The sequence below is a fragment of the Haliotis cracherodii genome, unplaced genomic scaffold, assembly GCF_022045235.1.
Source record: "Haliotis cracherodii isolate W230 unplaced genomic scaffold, xgHalCrac1.p SCAF_4, whole genome shotgun sequence".
Taxonomy (NCBI): domain Eukaryota; kingdom Metazoa; phylum Mollusca; class Gastropoda; order Lepetellida; family Haliotidae; genus Haliotis; species Haliotis cracherodii.
Genome location: NW_027266297.1, coordinates 21,605,641 through 21,623,836, shown reverse-complemented (window position 1 = coordinate 21,623,836; position 18,196 = coordinate 21,605,641). Strand labels below are relative to the sequence as shown.

Here is an 18,196-nt window from a genome sequence, read left to right as displayed (position 1 = left end):
TGACTTGTGTCAAACTAAGACAGTGTATGTATGTGATTAGTGTTGTTATCACTGACTTGTGTCAAACTAAGACAGTGTCTGCAATGTGGGTAAAAATCAATTATTTCAATCACTTTTGCTGGGATTGCCAATGATCATAGTCTACCCCTAATTTAATATGTAGAGGGGAATGTCCGAGTAACTCTCCATTCCTTAAAAATAATGGAGCAGAGGCCCCGCAGGGGCCGAGGCCCATTATTTTTAAGGAATGGAGAGTTACGAGGATATTCCCCTACTTAAAACTCATTCCTACTTTTACACTTTGACAAAATATTCTGAAGTTGAAAATATTTGAAAAATTCAAATGCTGCTTCAAGATAATGTACAGTTGACAAGCAACTCTCAATTCCTGAAAAATAATGGAGCGTTCAAACAATAGAATGACGTCACAGATGTGGTTTAAGGCAATGTAGCAGGCAAACCCAACACACATTACAAGGTATTAAAAGACCAAAGCTGCACGTACACGTGACAGGTTTCATAAACACAACGAACCTGATATTACAACATGGACTTTGATACCTCGGGGTTGACACTGACACAGTGACATGTTGTTTCATGTATGTGCCGATTGTGTTACACAGTTCAAGCTACGTGCAGGCAAGTGAATCAGTGATGGATTCCGCTTGACAAATCTCAGGGTGTGAGTGACAGTTTGTGATAACTATCAGGTCTGTACTGTACTCTATCTACACCACAGAGTGGTTCAGTCATGTTCGTGTGCGATGGAGCCAGGGGGAGATGTTGTCTCCTCCTCCTTACTATCCTTGTGGAGTTAGCTACAGCATCGGGTAAGCGTCTTGATCTGTACATTCCACGTACATTTCGTACATCTAGTTGAGTGTGTTACATTTTGGCTCATTAATCAAGCATTCTGTAGACAAAGAAGCAAGGTGAAAGGGAACTTTGACCATATGAACATACTCATAACTGAATCAAGGAGAGGCTATCTGAACGACCACTGCATCGAGTTTATGTGTTGGGAAGATCAGCAACCCTGTCGAGTCCTTCGCTTGGATGAAGTCGGCTGGCCTGAAAAGTGAAACAAAAGGCTTTCTGGTTATTGCTCAGGACCAGTCACTTCACACTTGAAACCGTCAATGTGTGTTTTTGCATAACAATGTAAATATGAAATGTATTTTATGCAATGAATTTAATGAGATTCTCCAACACATTGTAAGTGGATGCCCAGCGTTGGCACAAACACAGTATCTTAGGCGACATGATGGAGTGGCTCGATCCTTTTTCTACCGTCTTCGCCAGGTCTTAACACAGAACCATCCATGGTACGACTCAGAATGTGTAGAGGGCGTCATGGAAAATGATAAATCATAACACTCTTTGGAATAGGCCCGTATACAGCCTCCAAGCCAACAGACCTGGATACTTTTGATTGTAGCAGATACCAGATATTCTTTTAGTATACATTGCTGTGTGAAAAGACGATACATATATGTACATTTGCTGTTTATTAATTTCACTATCCACATTTGCCAAAACAATCTTAAGCTCTTTGGAGTAAAAATGACAAACTGAAAAGGGTGATTTTAATGTTTGTTGCCCAATCATTATATTTCGTGAGTGACTAGCTTTTACTGGGAATCGCGTAGATGGAAGAGTCGTGTTTACATGTATAAAGAAAAACTTTTTTCATATTTTCTGTTCCATCTCTGATCTCCGATCCATAAAGTAAAATTGGCTTGTCTTTGTATCAAAAATTTGGAAGTATAAATAACAAGGCAGATTGTCATATTTTAACAAATGTTGCAGGATTGACATGAACTCTTTCGTAGCTTTAACAGATGTAGATTCTAGATATATACTCACACACAAAAGAAACGCAAGTCGAGTATGCAGTATACATGTTATTTATTTTCAACAGTAAAGACAAGAAGTACTAACAGGGCAAGATTGACAAAAATTTGACTGAAGACAGTTTAATGGATTAAAAGGCAGATGACATAATTGGTTTTTTTCAAATGTTGTGGGCTTACACAGTTTTGGGTCAATACCCAAAATGTCAGTCAATACCTGGTGTGACCACCATTAGCAATGGTCACTGCCACACATCTCCTGTACATTGAGTGGGTCAGACGATTTGTGAAGGCCCTAGGGATCCCCGTGCACACATCCAGAGCAGCTAGTTCATCGGCATTTGTAGGGAATGGGCGCACATTGTGCAGACGCCTTTGAACCTCATCCCACAAGTGTTCGATGGGGTTCCGATCAGGGCTGAGGGCTGGCCACGGTAGAACACGGATGTTGTGTTGTTGCAGAAAGGCCATGGTAGCTCTGGCAACATGGGGACGAGTGTTGTCCTGCTGGAAAATGTGTTGATGTTGTGCAAAAAATGGAACAACGTGGGGCCTGATCACTTGGTCGATATACCGCTGAGCAGTGTCCCCGACCTTGACCAACATTCAGAAAGCACATGGGTCCAAGTCTTGCATTACGTCCAAACCCTGCCCATATCATGACGCTAGGTCCACCCTATGGATCCCTTTCCACAACGTTTCTGTCAGCGAAACGATCACCTCGACGCCGCCAAATTCTAACTCTTACGTCTGCATGGGAGACACAAAAGCGACTTTCATCAGAGAAGGCGACTTGCCTCCACTCACGATGACGGCAGTTGTGATGACCCTGTGCCCACTGAAGTCGTGCTTGTCGATGCCGTGGTTGGAGAACAGGACGACATGCTGGTCGGCGACATCTGAGGTTGTTGGAACGAAGACTTCGGTTCACAGTATCCCGGCTAATGTGTCGATTATGTGTTCCTATGGCCTGTCGAGCACTTTCACTTGCAGTTAGGAACGGATGTCGCTGGTGTTGACGGGTAATCTGCCGATCTTGTCGAGGTGTGGTGACCCTAGGACGACCGCTCCGAGGAAGGTCTTCTGTGGTCTGTGTAGCATTGTATCGATGCAGGAGACGGTAAATTGTGGTTATGTTAACGTTGAAATGACGGGCATCTTGGACAGACTCTCCAGCTTCCAAACGTCCGATAGCCTGGTTTCTCTGAATTTGAGTTAGGCGTGGCATTGTTGACCAAGGAGCGGTAGGTCCAAGAATCGGCCACAGTTTTATACCCACTACAGTTCGTCACAGTTCGTCACAGTTCGTGCATTTTCGATTTCGCGAGAAATGGGTGCATGATATACCCTTATTCATTGAAATGGTGCGTTTTGGCGATTCGTTTTTTATGTTGCGTTTTTACTCCGGGCTTCCAAAATGCAACCAAAAATATCAATAATACCATCAGGCTTCACTACATGCTAAAACCCGTATCAATTTATGGTTCCGTGTTTGTTACCTATTTGCTTAAAACCACTTGCGTTTCTTTTGCGTGTGAGTATATAAGCGATATTCCAAGTTAAGTGTAAGATGAAACTACCTCAAAACATGCATCTTTGTATAATTATGCATTTCTCTTATTTGGATAATTTCCCCCGGATTTTAAAAACAAGAACTTTAGTTTCATTTAGATTGACGGTTAGTGACCACTTGTCACTATCATTTTCCAAAATGTTGCTTTGACGTTGACGACCAATTTTCGAATCAGAGCAAAGGAAAATGTCAGGAAAATGTAAAAGGAATATTTCTATTAGACCTGGATGTAACCGTATGCCATTTTTAGATTTTGAGTTAAGCTCATTTTTGAAAAAGCTAACAAGGAATGGCATAAAAGACAACCTTGACGTTCTCCCAAGGGCGATCAAACATGATTGTAAGGTTATTGCCACTGGTACGTACACAATCTTTAACTGACTCGTAAATGACTTCTGATGATTTCTTTTCATCTTTGATGCCCACCTATGTTTATCAAATAAGAGCCAAAGCTTTTCCTTTGAACAGAATCAAAGACCTTAGTGAAATCGACAAAACATGCACATAATTTACCACCCCTTTTAGAGATATATTTGGGAATTAAAGCTTGTAAAATGAAAATATTGTCCATTATGGCAAGCTCTAAATTCTACCTATCACCCTTTTTATGCAAAGAGATAATAATGGATTTTGCACATTCAGAAGGAAAAACCTATTTGTCACATAGAGAATTGAAGGGTGCAAGTGAATACAGAACAACAATATTATTATTGGCATATTTCACTAATTACATAATCTGTTCCATCTGCTTCATTACATTTTAACGCATATTCTGTTGTATTTTTTCACTGCTGATAGGGGCATTAAATATATCCTCAGTGACAGACGTAGCCCAATAAGTACAATTAACTCCATCCATCAGTAGACTTTCAGTAATCAAGGTATTTGTATCCTCTTCATAAAAAAGTATATATTTCTGGTTCTGCAATACAGAACGGGTCCGTATGACAATCGTACACATGTGCGAAATGTCAAAATTTATGTTATTCTTTTCCTTAGTAGTACCTGATAAAGCTTGAACTTTGTGCCCAAAATGATTTTGAATCCTTCATTGAATCTATCAATCTATGACGTTGCTTCTCGAAAGAACTTTTGCATTCAATGTAAGCTAAATATTTAGCAAAATAATGCTGAAGAGACACTTTGTCGTTATATTTACAAACTACATTGACATAATGACATCTCTGTTGTTTAAAACATTCACATTTGGTTTCATACCAATCTTTAAAACTTGATCTTACAAACGCTTCATACAATCAGCTGATCGCAATAAGATATCTGTGAATATGTTTATCCGGCGTATCAATGTCTGTAACGGCGATATGAACCGCATCGTTATATTCTCCTTGAGCAATGCTAACATTTCAATGAATATAGACCTCTTATCCTCATTTCATTAATATTTTAATACTAGAAGGCACGGGTGGCCCAGTCGTCTAAGGCGCCGCGATTCGCTGTGCAGAGTCGCCCCTTGGGCTAGCCAGAAACCTATAATTGTGGGCTCGAATCCCGTTTCGCCCCAATGATGGTCCTAGGTTTGTCAGCACCATACCCGTGCTCGTGGGTTTCGACGAAGTGGTAAACGTTCGGGCTTTCCTCCCACATTAAGCTGACACGCCGTGATATAACTGGAATACTGTTAAAAGCGGCGTTAAACCAAACTCACTCACTCACTCACTTGATACTAACCATATGGTCATCTGAACGGACCCCGGTTGTAGCCTCTGATAAATCAATATTCGTACAGAAATTAAATGCTGTAGGGAGATGTTCTGATTCACCTCTTAAGATATTTTTTAAAGACAGAACTTCCTCAAATAACCATCATGGATGTCCAACGAATGTAGATCGCCCTTGTCTTTGTCAGTGTCACGTCAACTATTTAGTATGTGTAAATTCAATAATCGACACATATGAATTAGATATTTTCTAAATTTGTTAGTTTGCTGATCAGAGGAGATCTGTCAAAACCATCTGATACTAGTTCGGTTATACCGTTTTTCATCTTCATCTTCATCTGTTAAATGGTTGAAATTATTATCAGTGCGGCACTTGAATCGCCACAAAATATAGTTTCAACCGGTGGAATGTTTGCTGTAAAATCAATACAGGAATCTAAGATGAGGTCGGTTTCAATTTTCGAACGCCTATCGTCATACCGTCTCGGTCCTTTTGGATAAACATATGTTAAGAGACACAATATATGCTTTTTACATGAGAAAAAAATATTGTAAAAAAAGCGCAAACATTTTCAAAGTAACAGATACCTTTGATATATTTTGAAATGTCTTCTCATAAACACCTTCCTTCTGTGACAGCTTAATTTCGGGTAAATGAAAGCATTAATATTCCGGAAGTGAAACATCAGTGTTATCTTTTTCATGTGACCATGTTTCTGATAGGTGGATAATGTCGAAATCGTTAATAATGTTAATAAAATAACCATCTTTTATTTTATTGTGCAGATCCGAAATATTTCATGTCAAAATCGACACATTGTCCACTGGTTTAATTCCCAACCACGTACGTCGGACTGGGCCGTATCCCTAAGGATGAGCTATGGATCTGTCGAGTTGTTGTGTCCCGTTATTGGCAAACTGGTTTGGTTTCGGGTCATATCAACAAGTATGAGCTTCCGATTTTTGTAGTTACTCCTGTTTCCGTCTCCTGCTAGAGCTTTAAGTTTATTCTGCTGTGTTGCAGTAAGGTAATATGCTATTCACATTTGTTTATCTTTTAATTGTTCTCTCTTCTTTAAGGCCAAAATCTTTATCTAAGTTTCCCAGAACGCACATATGATTTGTATCGGTTTCTTTGCTGTGTTCCCTCCAAGTCTATGCGTTTGCCGAATATCGTTTTTCATATCCCCTTCAAAGTGTAAAGGTTCATCTTTTAACTGAGTGATGTCCTCTTTTGTGTCTGTTTTCATGTTTCAAGTTCTTCAATGATGCCAGCCTTAGTTTTATCCAGGTGTTAACTTATTGGTCCAGGGTTCAGTTCAACACCGCACAGCAATAGTAAGTCATCTCGCATAGATAGTTGTAATGGTTCACAAGACACGAGAAAATAACTGGATGCGTCGCTACTACAATCCGTGCATGCCCGAGATTGGAACACAGAACTTGCTGTGGCATCATCATTAGGTCCCCCAAAAAACAAACAGAATCCGAAAACACGATCTTATGTATAGCACCGAGAATGCAGGCTACAATTAGTAAGCTTACCATTCTATAGTTCAGATCTGTGCAAAATATCAAGGTGTGATCATGAGTATCGGGTAGCCATCTTGTCTATCTGTCTTATCCCAGGTGGGGTAGTGTGACATCCAGTACGTTTTCTCGATGCTTCTATGCCAATCATAGCGTCTTACTGGCACACCTGCGTTCCCGAAACATTCAGACGGGGTTTATATATAAGACTGTCCGTTTACGTTTTGTGAATACTTAGAACATCAATGATTTATTGTCAGTCGATGTAAACACAACACACCTTGATGAACTTGACCAATAGTACCTCTGAAGTACGTACAGAGTTGGTTTCACTACATAATACCATAACCGACGTAAAGCGAAAACTTGAAGCGTGAAATGACGTCGCCGTGTTTTTTAACTGCAGTATGTTGCTAAATGCACTACGCTGAGCAAGAAGAATACATGTAATATATCCTTTCTAAGATTGACCATTATTGTCTTCGAAGACATACTATCCCTATGGACTTTATGGTTGCATCAAAAAGTGTACTTAATCGCAGGATAAAGTACAGTGTGACGCCTTGATCTTTTACAAGAACATTATATAATTACTACTACATCCGGGAATTTTGCCACGATAGTATATTGTGCGCTGTGTAGTTATATTATGAAAGTCAAACTAAGAACTTTACCCCATTCTTCTTTACAACCCCACAAAACTGAATTAATAGACAGTAAGTCATCATAAGCCTCTAGGCATGTGAAGGACAGATCTCAATCTGACCCATCAGTGACCAAAATTATGTCCACTGCAATTCCTTATTTTGACTCGAACCATTCAGTTTTTTTAGGTGAAAGTTTGATTTGCCTTTGCATGTGTTTGTGAAGGGTGCCACAGGTGGAGCAGGATAAGCTCACCTTTTCGCTACCACCTGATATCATGTTTATGATGTAATCGAAACGGTGCAATGAGATAGTAGAAATACTTTGATTTCTTATGACTACTGATAGGGTTTTGTCGACATAGCCATTAATTGAAAATCACAGATTTTGATATGTAGTTACTAATTCTAGGGGCGGTCGGGTAGCCTAGTGGTTAAAGCGTTAGCTCGTCACGCCGAAGACCCGGGTTCGATTCCCGGCAAGGGTACAATGTGGGAAGCCCATTTCTGGTGTCCCCCGCCGTGATATTGCTGGAATAGTGCTAAAAGCGGCGTAAAACCTCACTCACTCACTCACTCACTACTAATTCTATCATAACGACATATTGTCACCAATTTCGTATAACTTGTCAGACTCGCTGGGCTTATATGCACTGACATTTAATGTTTGACTGTAACTATATATGCATCATAATTCCATTATATATTCCAATTTATAGATGTTGTTGCATAATCCTAAGGCAGCTGAAAAAATAGAGTGCACACTGATTCATTGACCGGAGTAATAATTATGTTTAGAGAATGAAGTGCAGAGCTATATATATTGACAATTGTTAATTGGTATTAGTACTATTTATCTACAGATTAAAATATATAAATTCAGCATAGAGGGCTTGGGTGATTCCGGCACACTCTACAGTCTACACGCAACTCAGACACCGAATGAGACTGCACCCATGAAGCGCTGCCTTGTCGAACCCACCCAGAACTTTTCGAAAATGTCCCCAAACACTGAAGCCTTCTGCATTACCCAGAAGGGTTGTATTCCTGGTAGCAAACCCGGGTACTCTCCCAATGTCAGACAACAGATTGGAAGGTACGAAACCTAAGGCACAAAGAACGAATGGGAGTCGGACAACATGGTACTTGGGATGCAAGCGTAACATTTGGGAAGCGAGGTCCGCATATTTGCCATGTTTTTTCTGACTCTTGTCACATTAGTGTCAAAAGGGACAAAGAATTCATTGGATTTATCACAAGATCAAGTTTGTTGGCCTGGATGGATCTATGGCTGTATACGGGCCTATTCCAAAGAATTTTGGATTTATCATTTTCTATGACGACCATATTCTGGATCGTACCAAGGATGGCGAAGACGGTAATAAAATGATCGCGCCAGGCGATTATGTCTCTTAAGCTACTGTCTTTGTGCCAACGCGGGGCATCAACTGACAATGTGTTGGACAGTCTCATTATATTCATTGAATATTCTTCATTTCGTTGTACATTTTGATGCAAAATCTCAAATTGACGGTTTCGAGTGGAAAAGTGAGTGGTCTTCAGCAGCAAACAGAAAGCCTTCTGTTTCACTTTTCAGGCCAATCGACTTAATCCAAACGAAGGACTCTGCAGGGTTACTGATCTTCTCAACTCAGCGCATTTAAACTCGATGCAGTGGTCGCTCAGATAGCCTCCCCTGGAAAAACTGCGTCTGGGCCGCTTTGATATGGCTCTTCGTTTGGTTGACACTTTTTTTTGTACCGTCCAGCAGAAGAAAACCCTCAAGAATATCAATACTGACATTGGGAGTAGTAGTAGTAGTAGTAGTAGTAGTAGTAGTAGAAGTAGTAGTATCACTGTTCAGGTTTTAGCATGTGTTTGTGGTCTATTTTACCTTTCACTATGATATTGTGATCTCCAGAAAGATACTCATGTCCAGAGGGGTGGCTGTTGAAACAAGCATCTTGCTACAGATGGGGGACGACTGCAGTCTCACACAGCCAGGCAACGGTTCAGTGTCAGGAGTGGGGGGCAGGTCTCAGGGTCATCAACAGTGAACAAGAAAACTCGCTTTTTACAGGTCAGCGTTAAACACAACTGTTTTCTGTTAAGGTTTTTGTTGTGTGCATAGTAACACCGTGTAGAAAGTTACACTGAAGTGGATAATTTGCTGTTACTGTATAATAACTTTGTTTAGGCTCGCTTTCTGGCAGTGGGACCAATTACTGGTTGGGAATTGACAGATTAGGAGGTAATGTCTGGCGTGTTACCGACCATCTCGGTCAGTCACAGGTGAGTCATGTCTTGTACATGTCATATGTACATTACAATTTTGAATATAACATTCGCATTGACGTTTGCTACTAAACGGGTAAGACTTGTTCAAATATTGAGTTATATAATCCCGCTTACTAATACCAACTTATGTAATGACATTGATAAGGATAATGTTTGGATCGGACCTTGGTTCCCCTTGTTGCATGTCCCGCACTTATTTTCTAATATTTTAGGACTGGACTCAATAGTTTGGTGACCCAATGCTTAATACAAAACAAATTTCAATTACTTTTTATAAAATACAATATCAAAACATCTAATCTATCCTGATCTTACAGACAGGAAGGGTGTGAGACAATGGAAAACGTATTTGTTACTATGTTTGTACGAACTGATGAACAAAAATATGTTTCCTGTCAATGAAATTCAACTATATTTTTTTAAGTCTCTCACGAGTAATGCCTCCAAGAATAGGAAGTGTATGTATATTTATCCCCATGTATGTATTTCTAAGACAATTCTTTTATAATTCCAGGAACCAGTCTACAATAGATTGTCTTTGAGCTACAATCGGTACGAACACAAAGATTGTGCAGTATGGTCCTCAACAAAGGCTTGGTCAAAGGTTACGTGTGATTCGGCATTTCAATTCATATGCCAAAAGCCAGCAGGTAACATTTGTTCTGGAAAACTACAATTTGGAAAAGGAAATATTTTGCAGTTGGGTGTTTTGTTTAAGAAACACTTATAATGCGATAAAGAATTTGACTTCAATGTAAATATGAATGGTCAACTTGAATTAACATGATGAAATGGTATGTCGGTCGTTTGTATTTTTAGAATGTGTCAAGAATATGTTTGGAATCAACTGTTCCTCGGAATGCCACTGTAAAGGGGAGCCATGTGACCCCACGTCTGGGATCTGTAAACATGGCTGCCTACTAGGGTGGAGTGGACAATCATGTGACACAGGTGAGATCAATGTAAGACTTACATTCACTTGAATTCGAAATACGAAACTCTCTTTTTGCAGCACGGCAGCAGACAGCTTGTGATATTCTACGAAACGTGTTATATATACCATGATGAAAGAAGTCATGTATCCCGCAGAAGCTTCAGTAACTGGTGTAGCCACCGTTAGTATTCACTAATGCTTGACAACGTTGGCGTATACTGTTCATCAGGTGCTGGACATAACGTTGAGTCCTCGTTTGCCATTCTGCGACTAATCGCTGAGCCAGTTAATGACGGTTGGCGCCATTTAATGACACTCATGCAAAACAAGTGCAAATGATGAATGCGATGGAATAATTGATGCTTCAATGCAGTTTGTTAGTTTAGTCAAAGTTCGTGCTTCAAATCCATGAAAAGGAAATCGGGGCTAAGATAAAACGTTTCTAAAGATAAGTGTCCCATAATAACATGAAGTCTAAAGTCCAAATGAGACCCCAAAGGGGGATATTCTGACACTATCTGATTTAAAAGACGTCCTTACAAAAAAATTCAAAAAAATTCCTTTGACCCTTTACTTCTTTTGAGTATTATTTCATACATTTCCATTTGTTCAAGTGGATGTTCTTCAATATGTTGTCCACGGTTTATTTTATTTTCAGAAAAACTCAAAGCTGAAGGTGAAGTATTACTTTCAGACACTACACATAAGTTACACATACACAGGTATTGTCTTGCAAGGAATCATGTACTAAAGCTCGTTTTCCTGCCCGGTTCATCGTGGAACAACCAACGTTTGTGGATGTAGAATATCTTATGACATCTTTTTTCACGGACTCATCATTACCATATATAATTAAACCTATGGTCATTCCGGACCAGTGTAGGTCTAAAGTAGCTGATAACTGCCCAAAGAACCGACACAATTGGATCGGGTTTGCTACAAATATTTATCTGGATGATTGTGTGCAATTATTTCCAGACAATGCGAATTGTTGGCCACGACAGTGCTGTGAACCACCGGTTGTGTTATTCAGAATCGATCACTTATAGTTAGCACTTTGCACAGTGGTTTTCTTCTGACTGAGAGTAACAGTAACAAGTAGAACAATAACCATATTGTGGAAAGAAAGTAAGGGAATTGTTAACTCCAGATTGTCATCCAATTTGTTATATCTTCATACATGGAGGTGACTACATCCTTCTCGTATATGTGCATTTCGTCGTGTAGCTTGAAAATTTAACTTAGTGCATGTTACCAGTTTCAGGAAGAATTATGAACAGCAATAAGATGTCAACAAACAATATAAATTATTCGTGATAATTTGGTGAGTTGTTATAGAGGTAGTATATTGAAGACTATCAGGATAGCAAATATATAGGATTGACTATGATTGGCGAAAGGTTTGTCTTTCGTATCAGAGTACTGTTGAATATTATTATTTGAATAACTTCAAATAGCAAGTAAATTAATTGCCACATTCCAATTCATACATTTGGCAGCACATAATATCATATCGTGTACATACATACATAAATGAGTCACGTCTATTCAGCATGATGAAAATTGTCATAGTGTAGAATGACTTTTTGTCTTTTAGCAAAGTTCTACTGCTTCAAAATCAACGGTGTCAACGAGATGGTGTTCAGGACAAACCAGAAAAACACCACCTATCGGTCAGTGGCTGCCTTAGACAAGGGAGGTAACCTTATTACATCATGTGACAAAACGATATTCGATTACTTTGAGGCAGGAGGATTTGCTACACTGAAAGTGAGAAAGGATGGAGACCGTTACGAACCCAAGTGTGGAGAAACTAAGGTATTCTGCGCGAAGAATACACGAAACGCTAATCTAAAATTAATTCAATAATGTTTAAAATATAGATTGTGCTCAAGTAAATGCAAACGCGATTACATTGTGACTATAGAATGTCTTTTTTTAAACATTATTATGTTTATGTTATGATAAATTACACTATTACATAAGTTCAAATAATTAAAATTCATTAACTAATTAAGAACCGTGTGACATTTAGCCATTATAGACATACTCTAATGTGACTACAACGATCCTTTGGTCTCTTCTCTGCGCCAAAAGGATAATATAATGATACCGAGCAGACATGCTCAAGGAAATGGTGTCCAAAGTGGAAATTACACCATCTCATTCACGTTTACTGGCGTATCATAGCCTCGCATGTTTCCATCATTTAAAACTCGATTAATATAAACTTAGTTACGCAATTGTTGTCTTATCAGTAATTTATAGCACTTACAAGACCCATATGATCAATTCACTAGGGGGCTTCATCGTCTTCACACTGTTCCTGAGTTCCGTCTCAACGTTCACTGATAAGTCATATTCAAGTATTTGCAAAGGGAATCATTTAGAGCACGTGCGACGTTATGCGAGGTTCACTTCTGTACATTGCCCATAGACATTGACAGACCCCTGCTGACCTTCATGATAAGGTTCGACTGAAAACGTTTATTCAAAACCGACAGTTCACTACGTAGGCACATCGATGGCCCCAAAGATAGTTCCACGTAGGACAGTCCCAAGGTAAAAATGTATACGTGAGTTTTTGTAAGTTTTTGTGGTATCCAATTTTATGTCTTTTTTCCATACGATAAAGACATTCATGCTATCTCATGTTCAATGTTTTACATTAGGAATCAGACCACGTGGTGACGTGGAGGTTCAAGTTTCAGGAGTTCCCTGTGACATTTTCGGCGTATGATGTCCAATTCGAGGTGACGTGCGACTTCACTGAGGCGGACACACTACACAGACGTATTGCCAGTCAAGGCGAAAAGTAAGCTGTTAGTAGAACATTGTTAAAACATCAAGTTGACATGGCCTAGTTGCTTTTGTAACTACGGTACACTTGTAGCGGATTCTAATCCGATGATTCGCCCCATTTTTAAGCTTTGTTTGTCACTACCGCTGTAAGCAACTTTATACATATCTACGTCATGCATAATTTTTGGCTCTTTCCCCGCAATCCAACTGCAGTTTTTTTATTCTTTTGGTAAAACCTGAAGCAACCTTATTTTTAGTTTCCTGAAACTAAGCTATTTTCTTTTCAAAACTTAGTGCCCATGATCATTCGTGTGAATGGATTTAGTAAGGATTTGATTGATACAGTATTGCACAGTTCATGCGGTAACTTTCAAACTGGAGTTGATTCAGTTTTAACTGTTTCTCTACCTTAAGTACGCTATACGTTTTGTGACTTTGTCGCCATCCTCTAAACATAGACCCCCGAACCAGACAACAACGTTGACTGAAAGTAAGCTGTCGGTCAGTTTTGACATCATCGACCCTTACAAGGATGTTCCTGTGACTACTGCCACTCTTGGACAGCAGGTGCAGCTGCAGATGAAGCTCAACAGCGAACCCGGTATGTAGTCTATTAAATGAGATTACAACTGTATGATTGTACCGTCTTTGACCTCTGCCAAAAAACGTTAAAATTGATATGTTGTCACTGATCTTCCAAACGATCTACAAAACAAAAATCGATATGACTTTTTGTAAGCAATGTTTCTATTGATTATTTTGTTATATTTTATTTTTTTATTTTTTTTGTACAATCATAGATTATATAGTATATCCCATTACATTCGTATTTAATATTGACTGGTCCAGTCTACAAATAAATATGTAAACAGCAAGTCCTTGCTCAATGCGAAATGTAAAATTTCCGTTTCTATTGTGTAGCCCTCTGAGCTTCCGGTTTAGAACTGGACCACAAGCAATCTGGATGTGTCGTCATATAACTGGAGTATTGCGTTCAACAAACAAAATGTATTTGATGTAAAACAATTGTTGATGATTTGCTACATAATGCATATGCACTCCAGAGAATAGCCAGTCTCGATTATCCCCCGAAACATATTACACTTGGCGTAATGGGCAAAATAGCAGTGAAATAAATAGGAATGGATCACTGAAAATAAGTTATGACTCCAGATGTTGGCGAAAATGGTAAGCATGTCCTGCCCTACCGGGATGTTTGTCGCAGTTTCATTCAGCAGTAGTATTGTTCAATGGTTACTTCAATTTTGAGTGTCTTAGGGAAGTCTACGAAGTCATTACAGGAGGGTTATTGGATAATATCAGAGGCATTCAGTCAGCAAGTTCCGATCAACAGTTTATTTGTTGTTAAAGAAATACTTATTCTCTAACACATATTCACATTGTAGAAAGCCTTGTTCAGGAACGTGGAAAATCATGCAAGTCAAAGTCGCTTACTTGGTACAAATTGGTATAATATTGGTACAAATAAGTGGACATGAGTAAAATAAACATTTGTAGCAGCAAACATCTTCTGACATAAGCAATAAGAAAACAACATGCCTTTGACTAAGGCGTGCTTTATATAAAGAATATGTTTCGTCGAATAAGCCAGGTTGTTTATTCTCTGACGTTAACGTTTTATATTTAAATAATATATCACAATTAAGATCCTCGTTCCAAACTATACATTAACGAATTTTCCCAAGCAAAACCTAGATAGATTTTCAGACTGATGGAACCTGTTGATAGTTTTAAAAGACTTCAATCAACTGCTTGTGGCACACTTGTACTATATATATATATATATATATATATATATAAGCAAGGAACTGTATTAGATTTCTTGAGATTTGTTTAAGATTTTGTGTTTTATGCTGTTTCAAGCGATTATGCTGGAATATTGTAAAATCTACGCAAAGTCATACTTATTCACTCACTAACTCTGTATGCTACCACATGGATCCATCATAAGAATGTTCCCATCCCTCTATCTTTCTCCAATAGAACCTTCTCGGCAATTTAATACATTTTGTTAAAGTTTTGTGTGTGTTGTCTAAGTGAGTTTGTTTTGCAGTTTAACTTGCCCGAGGGTGTTGGGGGCTGCTTGCTTGACGCTTTACGCTGTAATGTGTACATAGACGTAACATTATCATGCTGTAAGCGTCTCTCTTTCAATTTTGTTGATATAGGCAAAGTCACTTTGGTAATAGTTAACAACACACTGCGTCTGTCGATTCCTTGCTACTGCAATATCTATGCAATAGTTTTGAAGGATATATAGTAAAAGAAATTACATCACTTCTCACTGAACTCTGCAGTACATTGCCATGTTTACGTACTTCACTGGCACAAGTCGTCAGATTATTCCAAGATATCCTGCATCTTTACCAATCTTTACACATTTCGTATAACGGTACAGTAACGATATAAGTACAGATTTACATGCAATATTGTGCTTGACTGTGTTGTCACTTTCCTTTATTTCTGTTGTAAGTCATATCTTTGTGTTTCAGAGTATGGAATCAGCGCCATAGCTCCTTTCAACTGTTCTGTCAGCTCGCCTGATGACCATCACTATGTATTGCTTTCTGATGAACATGGGTAATTACAATGTTTAAGTCTGTGTACATTGAAATGTCAGGTGTGAATATGAAATCTGAAATGATAATGTGAAACATTTATTTAGCAAAGAAATATACTAAACCAGAGTTATGACTCGATAAATTCCTCAGGCAATGAATACTTTAGTTATTTTTTTATGCAAATTATGTGAATGGCGTGTGCGACCTGTACCACAGGACGTGGTTACTTTCAGTGGTCCATTCATATCATTTCCACAATTATTTTCCCCATAACGCCAAATGGAATCTGTTTCAGTTATTGACAATATATATTATTACTTCCAATATTGCTCTACTAAACATATCTAGAGGCCCAATCGTCTAAGGAGCCGCAATTTGCTCTACAGAGTTGCGACCCTTGAGAACGACAGAAACATATGGTCGTGGGTTGGAATCCCGGTTCGCAACGACTGTTTATAGGTTTGTAAGCACTATACTTGTGCTCGTGGTTTTCACCAAAGTGGTAAAGGCCTGAGACCGACATCACTTTGGGCTCCTCCCACATTAAGCTGACACGCTGTGATATAACCTGAATATTGTTCAAGGCATTTTTTTCAGAAGATCCAGCATGTCACCCCCTTTCCCTAATCCCACCACCGCCACAAGCAGATGATCAAATGATCGGTCCCTAACTGGGTTATTTTTTAACATGTTTTGAAGGTGCATGACAGAGAACGCCCAGATTCAGTTCCCTAACACGGACCTCCTGACGTGGCGTAGTGAGCTGTTCGAGACCTTCGCCTTTCCCGGATATGACAATCTCCTCTTCCGGTGTCAGTTCCATGCATGTTTCGACGAAGAGCACCCTATCTGTCATGATGTAAGTGTCACATACATTGGTGGCTAGAAAATGTACACGTATGTGCATAACTGAGTACAAGGTTTACTACAGGTATATAATATATGTACTGTGAAAATGTTGTCTCACATGCCACGTATTGATACAGCGACAGATTTACAATGTAACTGAAAAACCGAAGGTCATAATCTAATGAAACAAACGCAGAAGTCAGTAATTCACCCTGGTATAATAACCATTTGTTGTTACTGTAACGTCACTAAAATAATACGTTGTTTAACGAAATGTATTTATTTCAAAATGTAGTGTGTTCAAGGCATTCCATATCCTCGTGTAGCAAGTCCAACAATTCAATCAACGCAAGCCTGCATTATCATACACTGTGCTCCCTCCACTGATGTTTGTTTTGTTTGTTGTTGAACGCCGCACTCAGCAATATTCAAGCAACATGGCGGCTGTCTGTAAAATAATCGAGTCTGGACCAGACAATCCAGTGATTGACATCATGAGCATCGAACCACCCAATTGGGATCGATGACATGTATCAACCAAGTCAGCGAGCCTGACCACCCGATCCCTTTAGTCGCTTTTTACGACAAGCATAGTCGCCTTTTACGGCAAGTGTGGATTGCTGAAGACCTATTCTACCCGGAATCTTCACGGGTCTCCACTGATGTAAATCCTCTTATATCATATCATGTTTCTAATAGCTTCAGAATGTAGTTCAGACATTCACTATTCTGATTATTCTCTCCAGCAATAGATGTACATGAAGGGATGATTTACCACCGTTGTATCTATTACAGATGTGCACCCACTCTAAGAAGAGGAAAGTCAGGAAGATGCGGAAAAGGAAACGTTCGCACAAACCTCGTCATCCAGTAGAGGTCGGGACAACACTCGCTGTCAAGACTGTCAACGTTTAAATCAGAACATAATGTGACGATTTGTGTTTGGTGGGCATATATCCAACGCCCTATTTACCCTGTTTTGGTATTTCGTATTCCTGTGAGAACTATAGTACTAACCTGTGATGTAACCACTGAAAGTGAGTTGAGGAATATGGTTTTACGTCTTTCTAGCCATATTCCAGCAATGTCACGGCAGGGTGACATGGTCCTTCGGCGTGACGAACGCTGCACATAACCTCTGGGCTTTGTAAAATTGATGATCATATGATGGAGACACTTCCTTTGAACATTGGTTCAATAATTCTTTTGATGTTACTATTCTATACCTGTCAGTTTGTCAATATTAATTGATTGGAAAGGTAGAGATAGAAACGTTCTGACACGTTTCATCAATTCCATATAGATTAATAAAATATATATTACAATAAAATAGATCCCTTTCTTGGTGCGTGGGTATTGCTCAACCTCGTGGTTTTCGTAAGATGTACCATATGATAATAAATATTCTGATCATCATCATCATATTAGTGTGAATGAACAAATGACATCTAC

General features: G+C 39.1%; 1 protein-coding gene across 2 annotated transcripts; it reads left to right on the top strand.

Moving 5' to 3' along the window:
* Positions 1-582: 582 nt before the first annotated feature.
* On the top strand, positions 583-18,196 carry LOC139479063 (uncharacterized). Of its 2 annotated transcripts, none has more exons than XM_071261815.1 (12): positions 583-830; positions 9,253-9,359; positions 9,477-9,571; positions 10,092-10,227; positions 10,397-10,528; positions 11,170-11,187; positions 12,109-12,329; positions 13,184-13,326; positions 13,772-13,914; positions 15,827-15,914; positions 16,595-16,754; positions 17,540-18,196. In XM_071261815.1, the coding sequence occupies exons 1-12, from the start codon at positions 781-783 to the stop codon at positions 17,657-17,659; spliced, it is 1,413 nt and encodes a 470-aa protein (XP_071117916.1). In that variant the 5' UTR covers positions 583-780; the 3' UTR covers positions 17,660-18,196. The 2 variants fall into 2 exon arrangements, with proteins under 2 accessions (XP_071117916.1, XP_071117915.1); XM_071261814.1 differs by having other exon boundaries at positions 9,201-9,359.